The 15,702-nt window shown below is 30.4% G+C and overlaps 1 protein-coding gene across 6 annotated transcripts in view; it reads left to right on the top strand.

Moving 5' to 3' along the window:
• The window catches only part of LOC131854481 (fasciclin-3), a 129,524-nt gene that overhangs the window by 98,810 nt on the left and 15,012 nt on the right, over positions 1 to 15,702 (top strand). For all 6 annotated transcript variants that reach the window (XM_059205608.1, XM_059205610.1, XM_059205609.1 and 3 more), the window contains exons 3-9: positions 11,080 to 11,179; positions 11,615 to 11,702; positions 12,007 to 12,130; positions 12,448 to 12,570; positions 12,915 to 13,103; positions 14,053 to 14,243; positions 14,988 to 15,129. In XM_059205608.1, coding sequence (XP_059061591.1) covers positions 11,080 to 11,179; positions 11,615 to 11,702; positions 12,007 to 12,130; positions 12,448 to 12,570; positions 12,915 to 13,103; positions 14,053 to 14,243; positions 14,988 to 15,129 — 957 coding nt within the window. The remainder of the gene's footprint in view (positions 1 to 11,079; positions 11,180 to 11,614; positions 11,703 to 12,006; positions 12,131 to 12,447; positions 12,571 to 12,914; positions 13,104 to 14,052; positions 14,244 to 14,987; positions 15,130 to 15,702) is intronic.

The raw sequence follows: 15,702 nt of genomic DNA, 5'->3' as shown, positions 1-15,702 counted from the left end.
TTAGACCCACCGCCAACCACTGTAGCGTGTGTAAATTGTGATGAATTATTTGCATACATTGCACGCTAATGCGAGAATGTCCTTTGAGCTACTCTTTGGTTAGTTACCCTATTTTGTGTTGCTGTAACATGAATACTAAATCGTAATGTGTTAAAGGTATTTAAATAGCGCATATAATTTTTGTACTATAATTTAAAGAACATCAATAGTTCAACAACTTTAAATAGAATAAAATCTTCAAAGGAACTTGTGATTTTTGTGTGTTATGCGAATCATCTAATGGTTACAAATAGAATACCTGACCTAAGGAGAAACAATCCATTTTTTTAATCAAACAACTGACTACATGTTTCTATATAGATTTTTAAAATTATAGGGTTATTCCGAAAAACCCGTAAAATTTCTTACAATTTATTTTCCACATTAATGATTGTTTAAGTAAAACCATTATGAGATTGCTGAAGAACACATATTTCTAGTGAAACTATTTATTACAATATAATATACATATATTGTATATACGCTTTGTTTGCCTGTAGTGAGTTACTATAAAAATAGCATATAAAAATATATCAAGCATATGAATGGTTTCAAGTGGCTTCAGTACGCCCATACAATGATCGATTGCTCAACCTCTTTTTATATACTTCTTACGCTATTGAGAGTCAAACAATCTGATGGCGAATTGATGGAAAGTGGATACACATGGAAATTACAATTAGAATATCTATATATAACGAATATAGACGAAAATCCCATTACTGAACTGTGACGGCTTGAAGATAAATTTTATCACAAAATTTCATTTACTCGAAGTTCCTATTATTTTTAATATAACATTTCTCTGGCGGCACGCAGAAAATTGTGAACAATGACATTCAGAGCTTCAGCTAGTCCAATATTTATTCCATTCAAACCGAACCCTCCAATCAAACATAATAAAAAACCGAAACCAATTGACAACCCTAAGAGATTATGCTGCTGTGACTACACGTTATATTGTGCCATTGAAAATTGTCACAATAGGCACTTAGAACAGATGTGTTGTTTTTTTTCGTGATCATTTTTTTTTTTCAATTAGGTTTTGCAATTGCATTTCTTTTCTCTATATTGTCCACGTTAGTGTAACCACAGATAAGATAATATTACACTGTGTAACCAATAATACAGTATATATTACAAGTATGTTGTAAAATATCTAGCGTATTTTATTAGGTACATATATAACATCGGGAACGTTATGATTATACACAATTTTTCGTGTGTATTTACTATTTAGTCATCATCATTATCATCAATTATGTATTCAGTAAATAAATGGTATCTTTCATTATATATACTCGTACTACTAACCAACCATCAAACCTAAGACTTTACAATTGTTACCCTCTCAACTACCGTGTCAATATAATCCATTTTATGCGACATTTTTAACTGGGGTACATAAACCTGACACTCGGTTTAAAGTAGGGTGAGCAATTGGTCACGGGTGTGTCACAATAGGAACAGCTAATCTTTGTGCAAATAACCGCATATTATTATCTGCATTTTGAATTGGGGGACACCACTTTGTGGATTAGTGTATGAGGGCTATTATGTTTTGATAGTTTTAGGATAGTCCTGAAAATAATTCATAAATCAATTTTGTCAAGATTTATAGTATTATTTTTGTAATATAATAATTACATACACGAGTATAAACGAAATATGTTTATTTTCCTAGTTTCCCATCAGAGTTGTTAAAGAAGAATGTTTGTTTTGTGTCTTAACTTAGAAAGAACAATATGAATCGATTTTTAGTATATTGTTTATTGTAATATCAATACAGAAGTTTGAAACTCGTACCTCGCTTCTAATTAACTATGAATTCTTAATAGTCTAAATTTGACTACTTTAGATGCCACATACCACTAACTAAGTAAATATTCCAGTTCCCCTTCCATGTACGAAATATTTATTTCTCCATCTGAAACATAACTGAATTTGCAAATTCAATATTCGGTTTCCTTTTAATACTCTGCACAAACTGTCTGCGGATATGTAACTGAATCAGGTTAACAGCCAGAAACGAGTAGACAGTAAATTGACAGCATTAAACTCCGTTTAACGTTTTAGTATTGAATAGAATTAAAATTTCAATATATGCTTATAATAACTAATATTTTCTTCTTAATTATATTATTATTCTTAATTATTTCTAGATTATTTAAAACATTTGTTAAATCATATTTACTAAGCAAAGCCTCTACTATTCACTAAACGATTACTTGACTGACGAGCGTGCATGGCAATAATTGATCATGCACGGGATTTTCATTTAATGTTAGACATAGACACCTTTCATTAAAAAAAAACAATAAATTCAATTGAGAGAAATGATTTTTAAATTTAAATATCCACTAATTTACCTGATATTAGTAACGCTGTCTAAGTTTCTAAGTAGATACATTCAATTTCACCAAATCTATGTTTGGTAAACGCAACAACATATTAATATTCATAGGACCGTCTCAATTAGTGAAGACGTGTGGTTACAATCTACACCGCGGTGACCGTTAGGGTGCATACATTATTGCGCATTTGGGACAACTCAGTGGTCCAATGATAATTGTACCTCTTCAAACTAGTACCTTTGGGAGCGTGGCAGATTAATTTGAAATACCAAACCTATATATCGCAATACGATAATGTGATTCAAAAATTTGTGGAGTTTTATAAATGATTCTTGTGCAAACCACAAAGGAGTTTTATATAAAATTTAATTACCAAAAAATGTTGATTTGACATTGATTTAATCATATAATACATTTGTAAATTTTATTTTAAATGCACTTACTTAATTTCCAGAAGAATATCAGGACTATAATTAGTAATTCATTGTGATATTTGGACGTCTGTTCTCACATACTGTACCTACATGTCTTTATTTTCATCTTTATATTCAATAACTAAAAAGTCCGTATATTATTAGAGTACTATACTTGAAATTGAATCTGAAATTTTAAAGAAGAAATGAGAAGGTAACTAAATCAACTAGTTTTATAATTGACGTTTACGTTTATATATTGTAACTCGTTGCGTTAAAAGGACTGAATAAGAGTATCTACTTATGTCCTTTCGTTAATAATAAAACTTTATAGTACACTAAATAAAAATAAGTACAACAAGAACACTTTGCAGTGCTTAGCAAAATGCGATCTTAGCGATAGAAGTAATCTCTTAAAAACAGTTTAGGTTGGAGTGGAAGCCAATATAATAGTTTCTCATTAGATAATTCTTTCTATGTTTATTAAATGTGTTTATTTAGGTGTTTTGGATTTTTCATTCTATATAGGTAAATAGCAATATAAGAAATATACTAGACCAACGGAGATTTATTTGAAGGATTGTCAAGAAATGAAGTAAAAAGCAAAATTGTACAATTACTGTTAGACCTACAATGAGAGTCACTGGCAGTTTTTATATTCGTTTATCCATATTTAAAATATGAGAGATCTTTATATACATTTTGTTTTATAACACGTCTGTCAATGCGCTCTGCTATAATAAACGTCTATACAATCATCTCTCTATTTTCATTCATTTTTACTATAACAGATGTGATAATTTAAATATCGATTAAAATACGAATAAAAAGACATTTCTGATTAGCCAGTTATAAGATGTTATCCTATTGTATTTGTTTTTGTATTAAGTAATGTGACGTCCAAATTCATAACGGACCGCGAGTTATCTGAGTAATGAAATTTATTACCAATTATGAGTTCAACTCGACCCAAATAATGTAGTTATAACTTAGTTCATTCGCGTTACTATGTGAGTTATGTTATTTAATTATAACTATTCGTTGCGGATATAGTCTGTAGGTTTGAGTAGCTATTCGAACCTCGACGTAACTAAATACAAATTAGCAGATTCACGAGGAAACAAGAATTTATGAGATATACATATATATAAGAAATAGATACAAGAAGATTGATTATGTATAATAGAGATCAAAACTGAATTAAAATTAGGTAAATCATGTCAAAATAATTAGGAATGGACATGATACAAAAAATATTCCATATAAATTCAGTTTTTGTTTAATATTACTGAGACAATATTAACTAAAACTATTCCAAAATTTAAATTGATAGCGGGATGGAGAAAATAGCACGAAAAGGGTTTCGTTTCGTGTTTCTGGTTTTAATACAAAAATAATATTTTAAAGAATTTTAGAAAAAAAGAATAAACAATCTGACTGTAATTAATATTTCTTTATTTTTCTTTTTCGGTAGAGTCGAATTTATGTACAATCATTATAAATTTTCTATTCAAAAAGAAAATTCTCGCAATACTTGTTATCATATGAAAATTTAAAAATACATAAATAAAAACACAGATTATACATTGTATATATATATATAAGTACATAAAAATTTATTAGATACTTTTATTGTTGTGTAAGTTTGGTATATTTATTTTAAATTATTTTACTGTATTTAATTTATAATTATTTATTAATAAATTTTAACTACATTACTATTTGAAACATATATATTACATAAGACAACAAAAAAATGAAATCCAATCTATTGCCAAACCCTCCATAATATATTCATCCCCTATATTGTAAGTGGATGGGCAGCGAAGTTGGGGTCGTAATTGCCAACCGCTCCCCAGTAAGTCTCACTCAATAAAATCATTTCGAACCGTCCTGTCTAATAATAATAAAAAATTGCTTTCGTGGCTATATATTTCAATATAATTGGAGTAATAACAATTTGTCATTACCATCACTTGATAGTATTATTAAATCTTGTAAGTAACTTTTGGGTTACTGTTTTTGTTATACATTATTATATTTTTCACCATACGTTACAAAGAAAATGTGTATGAAGACACTGTAGTTTGTTTGTAAAGTATATTTGTCTATGTGATGAAGAATACTCATGATGTTGTAGGATATGATAAAATTTAACTTAAGAGAAGAAAAGTTGTAACTGGATTCTACAAGTCGAACCATCTTCTCCATTCTTTCATTCATAGCGTCCTCTGTTGAGGTGATACTAGATTGAATGATAATGACGATTGTCAAATTTGAATAATCTAATTTAGGTTTTGATTTAGTGATTATAATTAGTTAAAAGTAGCTAAATAATTTCCATATTTAATAAGGATTAATTTATTAGTAACTGAATAAATAGTTGGGTAATGTATATTTTAAAAATTAATTTATTTTAGATTATACCCCGGATTATCGAATTTCATCCTAATTTCCTAGGCTAACAATAGCATAGTAGTTACAGGACAGTTACAGGGAGTTGTATAAATGAGAACCTGGGTTCGTTTTGCGGTTATACCGATTCAGAAAACGGACTTTCCTAAATTGAATCCGAGCTGCATGCTAACCAATTTAAAAAGGGTCGCCCAATATGATACCTCTGTAATGGCTAGGCTATAGTTCTTCCAGTATCTTGTAGAACAGGGTCTGCAGCTTTCAAGCTAGTACATCAATATTAAAATAGTATCGGATCGGACAGTATTCAATCCCTCAATTTTGGATCATAGACACGTAAAAATACTATTAAATGTCCTTCTAAACCGCAAATACTTTTTTCTACTATTGGCGGTATTACAGTTATATAAATAAATTTAATCGATTTGAACTCTAAAGGATTTAGAAAATATAGGTCATAAAAATAAACTTTTAATAAATTTTACGCATTTTCCAGTGAAAATATAAGTATAATTCCTAGTCGATTTCGAGGACAATATAAACGCGCTCAATTTTATTATACAATATAACTTCCTTAGTATTATAATATCATTGCCAATAAGATTATCAAACCTGTTACCCTCCGGGGAGATTGCTGTGCCATTGCAATAATTCATACTGAACACGATTTGTTTTTATAACTTTGTTATGGTCTGAATAATTTTAACTAAGGGTTGCTATCTGATTGTAAGTAAAAAAATATACACGACCCAGGTGGAAATCTCAGGTGGAATAACTAGACAGAGATAAACGTATCCCGGACGTACCCGCATTCTCCTAAATTTATTCATCCAGGGCTACAGTTGGTAAGCCTATTGCAATCTCCCTGATTAATTAGGTCTGTTAATGATGTTCACTATTCTTAAAAATAAGTAAGTATATATATATATAATATATAAAAACTATATTAAGGATGTCTGTTACCGCGTATGTAAAACAGTAAATATGAAGCTCAGTCTGTTAAGGTCAATATTAACGTTCTAGGAAACATTATAAAATTATATATACCATTATATTGGGTATTAAAAAGAAAATAATTGAAAATCAATCAATTAAACATCTATTTAACCTACATAGCGATCGAACATATAATCTGCATCTTTTTTAAGTTATGAGAAAATAAATATATAAATACTGTAATAACATATGTAATTAGTACACAGTGTGAACTACACGGCATAATTCGAGCTCTGTTATACATAAAATTAAACACTAGGTTCGGACAAATACAATCAATGACAGAGTTGATTTGAAGGTAACGTAAATCGTACCGAGATCCCTTCTCTAAATGTACCTTACATTTAGAGAAGGGATCTCGGTAGGATTTATTATTATGAGATTAACTCTTGGCAGGCCAGACAGCTTGCTGTACGATTTTATTTTAGATGTTTCCTTCTCTCGCCGCGACGTATCAGTGTGTATATTTATTCCTTTATTTTAGTCGCTCCTGTGTAGTCGCTGAGAAATAATGAAAGTTATCCCAGGGTTAGAAAAGAAAAACTTGAAATATAACCTTATATTATGCTTCTAAAGCGGCGTGTTAACAGCAGACTTCTTAAGTTAAGAGGCCCGTATTCTATTATAGAAGGTTAATGGAATATTATGGTATTAGTATTTAGAAATATTCACTTAAATTATGTTGTAAGTTACATCATAATTATAAAGATAAAACTAATCCCTGAGGCAACCCTGATCGGAACCAGTTTATAGCAACCGCAAGAACGTAGAAGGGATACAACGGAGTATGGAACAATTTGTAATAATTGTCATTGAGCGCGGAATGGGGACCTAGAGACGACCCCTGCGGCACTCCACCGCTTTATTAAATTTAGTACCTGTTTACTGAAACTCGAGAGTTTTTTCGCTTTGTTGCTACATATCCCTTGCCTTTGTTCTATTAAGATAGGATTGATTTGAACTGGCGAACATTTTTATACATCATGTGTATCATATTACATTACCTATACATATCATATATTATGTACCACATCTTCAACAAAAATCTTTACAAGGATTTGCTGTAATATGTTGAAAAGATTTGAGTTTGTAATGTGTATTACGTATGGTATTGAAATTAATTTGAATTTATTTTTATATCAGCGCACATGATTCAAAACTAGGCAAATTAAAAAAATACATTACATTATAGTATATAAACTATTTTTAATATTTTTGAATGAATATTTGGAAAAGTGACGGACCTTCAGACTTCAATATCGTTATTCATTGACCGTGATTTCTAAGAGAAATGAATCCTAAAGTTGATAAACCGAAATCCTTTAACTTTAATATTATTAAAACAAATTAGAATATTAAAATAAAAACAACAGATAATGGTTGATATATTCCTATTTAAATGTCTATGTTCCATATACTATTAGTCGTAAGGCAGTATTGGAACTAGGGTTCATAATTTCTCGAACTTTTCAATTTTTCGGGTCTCGAGAATTCTCGGGTCTTCTCGGTTTGTCGAGAAATTTACATTTACGTACGTTTTCTCATATTATTTGGTTCCAATAACGTCAAAAATATCAGTGGTTTTCCTCTCAAATAAAAGTATCAAATTAACTTTTATTGAGTAGATTTAAAAACATTAATACTATGAATAAATTAAATATTTTTTTAAATAGGGAAATAATATTAGGTCCTTACATATGAAATTGGCGTTTTGTCGTACTGGCCACTTTGATCTCAAATATCTCCTCTTTGGTTAGGAATTCCATTTCCAAATTTATACAGCTATTCCCCTTGGGGCACTCAAATGAAAAAAACTTAAAATATCACGTTATTTACGAGTACGAGTTATGGCACCAGTGCTACACGGTGCTAAACGGCTCGAAGTATTAATGATGTGTATGGCAGTGGTCTCGCAAAAGAAAACACGTGTATTTTTGGAAAAGAACCCTAATTGGAACAGACCTATGTATTATACAATTATTCTATTACTGATACATAATTATACTACACATCAGTGACTAAACACACATTCGAATATTAAAGACAATAAAATTTCCTTGAGTTATTTGAGATGGAATTAAATAGAGAATTATTAATTATTGACCAGATTAATAATTGTAAGTTTAAAATCTTGTATTTTTACTTACAAATATTAATCAGGTATAGCCACAAAATATTTTGTACAGTAAACCTAAAAGTGTTTCCAATCAATATTGAGCTGTAGCTTCTAGGAACCGATCTGGATAATCCTAAAAGGTTTGGCGTGTATCGATACAGGACTTACTGTCTACCAATAGATTTAAAATAAGCGTATTTGTATCGGTATATTTAAAATTTAATAAAGATTTCTCATATTTATCTGTAATTAAATGATTGTATTAATATTAACAGAAATTTAAACACTTGTAACCGCAAAAGACAGGCTTATCGCTACGCAATTTCTTTCAGGTAACCTTAGGGCAGATAAATGGAAGAAAGAAATAATACAATATACATTGTCATTTTTATAATATAAATAAAAACGACAAGTCACTTGTACAAAATAAGTAATTCACGGGCAAATGTAACGCCGCAGGGCAGACAGTAGTTTGAACCCAGAGAAACATAACATAAAAGAAAACCTTGGTAATGTGTTTAATTGTCATGTTTATAATATATACATTTATTAAATCTTAAGTATTTTATAATTATCATGGAATGTTTGAATTCGAAATGTACGAAATGTGTCATCTTTATCTTAGGTATTGATTCGTCAGCTTCATTTATACCTACTTACGACAGGTGTAGTCCAATGTTCTCTTACATATCCGAATAAAGAACTACCAGGTGAAAACGCTATTTATTTTATTTTTATCTCTTAAGAATTATCAAATACTAGATAACCAGCACAACTTAATCTGCGTCACTTTTTTCCGTTTTGTAACACTATTAATTATCGCCCCACTCTTATTTAGTGGTAGCATTAGATTATATTGCCTATAGTCTTCCTTGATAAATATGCATTATTAGTGTTGAACACTAATAAATATTTTAAATTCAGTTTCTTAAATTAGTATATTAATATCAGTAGCATAAAGTAAGTAATGTGTAACTTAATAGATATAATATTAACTGCATAACATTGCTTCTGCTGTCAATTTGTGACAATTGCGACACCACGTCAGTATGACTTCATAGTAATCAACTCTTGGTATTACGAACGTAACCACATATGGAGTTGTGTTCTTATTTAATATTTTTTATCTTTGTTTTTATGATGATAAATATGTGATTATTGTGTTCGATTTCGAATAATTTTTAACGCAAATTGACCATAATAATGTACAACCTACAGAAATCAACTATTTTCCATTATTTTAAAATGAATTGCCAAGTAATTTTCAGTATTAAATTAAACGAATAGGGAGGTCAAATCTATGAGATTTTTTCATATACATGCATATATGTAATTAAAGTTTGATCAAAATTATAGTTTCCGAGACATTACAAGCATTACCCGCTTAATTTTTTTTTATAATATATAGATTTTATATAGGCAATGAATTAATACCATTATAAGAAAGAAAATTGCCGTAGATAAATATAAAAATAATATCTTTACGTACCAAACATTTTATGAAAACAAATTATGTAATTAACAATCTCCACCGGGTCTCCTGTCCACATTTTTCTGTGTGATCAAATTGTCTACTCTATTAGGATATATGAGTGAAGCCGGTTCTTTCATTAACAACACGACATTGGGTAATTTGTTGTTTTACTTCACCGTCCCGAAAACAGTTATGTATTTAGTGAGTGACACACCATCTACCTTGTCCTCGCACTAAGTGTTATAAAGAGAAAATAGACAATAAACATCTTGGGTCGATGGATCATTTATTTAATTAATTTCTAACTATTCCGGAATTGAGGCATCAATTTTACATTGAAATGTTGCATCATGTTGCTATATATTATTAGATTTAATATAATTAGATTAATTACCTATACTAATAATATATAGATTTCATTGTAATCGTAGAATAGTGCAAATGATCATAATTGTTAATTTCAAAAGATATCAGGATTAAATTACTAGTAATAAGTATTTTTATTGATTTATAATTTGCTACATTTTTACGATGGCTGGACCCCGATATTAATTACGAGTCAATAAAATTAATAAATATAGAAATATGGAAAATTAACTTTAAGGTATTGGCGTAAACAACAGAATAATAAATGCCGTTAACAATGCATTAAAATGTTAATATGACTGGTAGAATAAAATATTTATGAAATAATGTTACATTAAAAGTTAGCTCAATAATTCAAAGTTGCCATATATAAACACTGTCCAAATAACCGAAACAAATTTTTGAACAGCAAAACACTTCTGAATGTTATTTATTGCATTCTTTGCTCGCGCGGAAACAATGTCCGATGCGTTGCCCCAGGCGGAACACTGATATTAAAGTTTTGCGGAAAACTTTATTTCATCATCCAACTTTGCTATATTAAATGTTTAATGGATAAGTAACTGTTCTGTGATCTACTGAGCAAAGCACTCCAACTAGTGATGCGATCCTGAAATTATTGTCTAACATGTCCCGAGTACTAAAAAGATCAATACTATTAACAGACGATGTCATGAATAGATCTGATGTGAGTAGATTAAATACAGGAAGTCTGTTTGAATGGAAACATTTAGTGTTCTATTTTAAAAGAAGAATATGTAATGTGATAATATTTACTTATGTTATTAAGACAGTCTCTAGAGTTTTGAAAAATAAAAATGCAATGTCAATTTATTTATTTTGGACTTTCTTTCCTTTCCTTTTTGTAACTAAAATGGTCACTTATTTCTTTTATTTATTCCGCAGGCGAGCCGAGTTTCACAATAACTCCACCAGAGGCCGTAAGACGCGTCGGTGGCGAACTGTTCGTGGAGTGCAAAGTGGCGTACCAAATAAACTCGTGTCGGTAAGTACGATATAGTATTTTATGTTATACTTATTTTGCACGGTAGCATACTTTACAGTTTCTCTCAAAATCGTCAATAGATATTATATTTTCAATATTCTTAAAGTTACGATATATAAAATGAAATGAAATGATTTTATAGTTTATTATAAAATGTAGAAGGCTGCATATACCGGGAAGTTCTACATTGTAATGTATAATTTCTTTTGCAACACGTCAACCTACTCTGAAAAATTAAAAATTTGCATGATACCATGAAATCAACATAATTATGGCAGAAGTTAAGTTGCTATATTGGTTTTATACTGCTAAATAAATGAAAGTAAAACCACCAACCACTTAACTGATGACTCTTGTACGACTTAACTCTTGAATTACCCTTTAAAACACATTTTATGAGAGTGTCTATTTTATGCAAGAATTTATATTTTTCAGGATAAAAGTGGGAGATCAGTCATACATCTTATCGCCGTCAGGTCAGAACTCAGAGGATGACGTGATCTACCACGGCGGTGGGCTCCAGGTATACCATCCAAACTGTTGTTTTTAGACTACGAAAATTTTAGACATATATATATGTCTTGCGTAAATTTCATTCCCAGTATACAAACCTTGAATTAAGGTCCTTATCTAATTTAGTTATTATTACAAAAAGTTATTATTTTGATCTGTAAACGTAATGGATGTGGTGTTTTTGTGTGACTGACCTTAATAAGAAGACTTCTTGATTGAAATCTTTATCTGTTCAAAGCCCTGCGATTGTTAAAAATCTCTTAATTCATTAGTAGTTTCTTTGCTTAGTCGTATAATATACTTTATTTTTGCAGGCTGGAGAATGCGGAGCCCATATACGGCGGATAAGAGAGGAATGGAATGGCAACATCACATGCTCACTTCCTCCTCGGACCGGCAACGTTGAGATTTCTCACAGCATGACGCTGATTGTGGCAAGTTAGTATGCCTTTTCTCTCCTAACTTAGTTATAATTAAATCTAACTCCGCATTTAATTTGATGGGTTTTTTTCAATTATTAACTTCATCTATATATAAAAGTACGATTATTCCTCTTAGAGTACCTGGCTATGATTATAACCTGTTATTCATCATATCGTTAATGATGCATGTATGTTTGTGAATATGATAGTTTAGCATTACCGTTGAACTGTTAGCTATGTTTATTATTGCAAGTAATATATATATAAAATCTAGAAGATAATATGTCGATAGATAGATAGGAAGATATAAAATCTAACATTTTATGTTACCAGGACCTCCCAGCGTAATTCATCTAGTATCTCCCCAGCAACCTGCCTTCAATGAAGGTGAAAAATTCACAGCTCAATGTGTGGTGCCAGACGGAAGACCACCCGCTAAGATTACTTGGTTTTTAGGTAAGTTTAGGTTTATGCCTTTGATTATGGCTATAATTCTGAAAGACAAGATTTAATAATTAATAATAACATCCTATAGTAAAGTTTAACTTTGCATCCAATATATTATAAAGTTGTTCATCTATATATATATGTATGTGTATATCTTCATATAACTATGGTAACTATTTACCATCAGTAAGACCTGTTTGTTGCCACCATCGCAGTATAAAAAAATAAGCTAAATTGCAACTGTAGTTCCTGAGAAAGGTTTGAAGACAAGACAAAATAACGTTTATACCTGACTAGATGATATGTGCTAGTTGCACTTGACCTATTTTATAATTGTTGCCTCTTCCTTACAGATGAGAACCCACTATTCGAAGGCATCCATCAGCCCATAATCACAGGCGAACCCAACGATCTTCAGACTATTAGTCAGAACATCAGCCGTATTCTGGTTGCTGATGATGATGCCAAGACGCTGACGTGCAGGGCTGAGCATGAAGCTTTAGATCTACCCAGAGAGGCGAAAAGACAGATACTTGTACATTGTAAGATAATTTATGTGTATGACTTTTCTATTTTTATTACTAGTAAGAATTTAAGTAGTATTTTATTGGTATAATAATGACAACACCACCAGACTACCTATTGAATGAAGAAAATCGTAGACATCATAAATATTTTACACTCTTGGAATATTTTTTTTTGTTATATTTATTATTAACGGATTTTTCACTTAACGTTTCTTAGTGAAACATCAAGTAGTATTAGAGTTTGGTATATTGCGCCTGCAAAAATTCATAATTTAAAAGGATGGAAGGAAAAATTTTGTATTTAGAAGGAAAAATTAAAACAAAAATTCACCTAGTTTGCGTAGTATCCTTCTATTATCGAGACACACTTGTACTTAACAAAGAGATCTTAATGGTTCGATGACGATTACAATTAACAATTGTACTGTTTTGTTTTGGATTTGTCTTGTTACGCTGTTCCTATGTCATTTGAAACAGATTAAATTTATATTTTTGCATTTACATACGGACCGACCATTACAGTTGCAATTGCGAACGTCACAACTTAGTTGAGTATCTACAAATTACTAATCAATTAGTATTTCATAAAAAAATAAAACCCGTCGATTATCAGGATACAATTTATAATAAATCACTACATTTGAATCACCAAATTCAAATAATATTCCGCAATATTTTGTTTTATTTATTGGAATGACAAGTAAGCTGAAAACCCAAACCCAACCCTACATGAACAGCATCACGCACACCATGTCATATCTAAGGTAACCATCATATGTTACCATTACGAGAGACTGGGATCTCCTGCTCGTGTCATATCCTGTAATTTCACTGCCTACAACCTAAACACATCCTAAAAAACAAGTACTTAGTGTCTACAATAGGTGATATTAACGTGCAGAGGACTTTGTACAAAAGACCTCGGTAACATATTTAACATTTATACCAACTTCCCAAATTTCAGATCCACCCCAGCGTCTGGAACAAGGTACAATCACAATCTTTGGCCTAAAATTGGGCGCTGAAGGGCGATTGAATGTAACCATTCGGGCAAATCCTGCCCCGAAGGCTGAGTGGACTGTTGGAGACCAGAGACTGGTTGCACCACAAAGTAACGACCATGCCAATATCGCTGCGTTGGAACCGCTGCGCTTGGTGAGTACAACAAATTATTAATAACGAAAAGTCAAATAAGCATAGCTAATCTAAAGGAACTTGTTCTACTTGTATTTTTTATTGTTATAAAAATATAATTGTAATTTTAGTGAAGATATGTGTTTTGAAACTCATATGTTCATATAGGATTTTTCGACCTTGTATGTATGACTTATTTTTTATAGAGATAAAAAATAAGAAAAAAACCATAGGCATAGAGATGCCTATGGTTTATTATATATTATATGGTCGGCCAGTTACTTCAGTTGAGAAGAACCGACAAGAAACTTGTTCTTTTTAATGTTACCAACTAAATTCTTGCTTCTATACCCATTTCCATGGAAGTATGATTACGCGGAATAACAAAAATTTATAAACGTTTGTTTATAGTGATTGCAATGCAAACAGTATAGATATAATAGTGAAAACCATGATGAAATAGGTTAGGCCGTTTCCAAGATAAACGCGTACAAACGCACAAATATGCAACAATTCTAACAGTCTTTGTGTTCGAGTTCCATTACGTTGATAAAGTGCCCCAATAATAGTTTTCTCAAATGTCTTCCCTGTGTCTGTACATAATGCGATCAGTTATTTGTTTATAATATTATATACAAAAACTTTTTATTTTTCACTCTCTCCCTATTTGTACGTGATTTGCATTTAATTTATGTTATAACTTTGATATCATTAATAGAATTATAGTGTAAGTATATAAATGAATAATCTTTCTTTTGTTTACAGGGTAATGGCTATTATAACATCACACTGTTATTATACAGAATTGAAAAAGAAGATGTGGAGCGAAAGTACTACCTAAGAGTTTCTAACGATCTGGGCAGTGAGGAATTTACAGTCCTTATTAGTACAATGGATGAGCCAGCTGGTAAGATTTTCATTGTATTTTAACATGCATGATCAGGTTTCCTTTTTCAGCTACGAATTCCTAGAAACTTGAAGTGGAATCTATAAAAAACTTTCTTAATAAATAGCAAATATAACATTGGTAGTATATATAATATATATAATATATAAACACCTAATGACAAACCACAGTTTGAGAAACACATGGTGACATATTCTTTTGCAGAAGTTTAATTAATTAAATCACAATTAACTTCAAAATAAATTATTTAAAAAGTAGACTAGTAGGTACACTTTACTATTATATTTTTTCTTTCTTATTTTTGTTTCTTACTTTTTTTTTAATAATAAACAATGTTTTATGTATCGGCTGTAATCCCATTATATAATTATTTTGTACTACGAAAACATTCTATAAAAGCCTAAAATTTCGCATTTCTTTAACTTATTTATTTTAAATTCTCTTAATAACCTAAATATGCTCTCAGTGAATTAAATCACAGACAAAGGAAGTTGATAATGCTTCACTTAGGACTAGCGCATTCACTCCGCAAAATTGATAACGTCTGTAATACCTGTTAAGTTTAATAAATTA

Source organism: Achroia grisella, unplaced genomic scaffold (assembly GCF_030625045.1).
Source record: "Achroia grisella isolate CSIRO2021 unplaced genomic scaffold, CSIRO_AGI_Agris_v1 utg1186, whole genome shotgun sequence".
Classification (NCBI taxonomy): domain Eukaryota; kingdom Metazoa; phylum Arthropoda; class Insecta; order Lepidoptera; family Pyralidae; genus Achroia; species Achroia grisella.
This window is presented reverse-complemented; position numbering and strand designations above follow the sequence as displayed.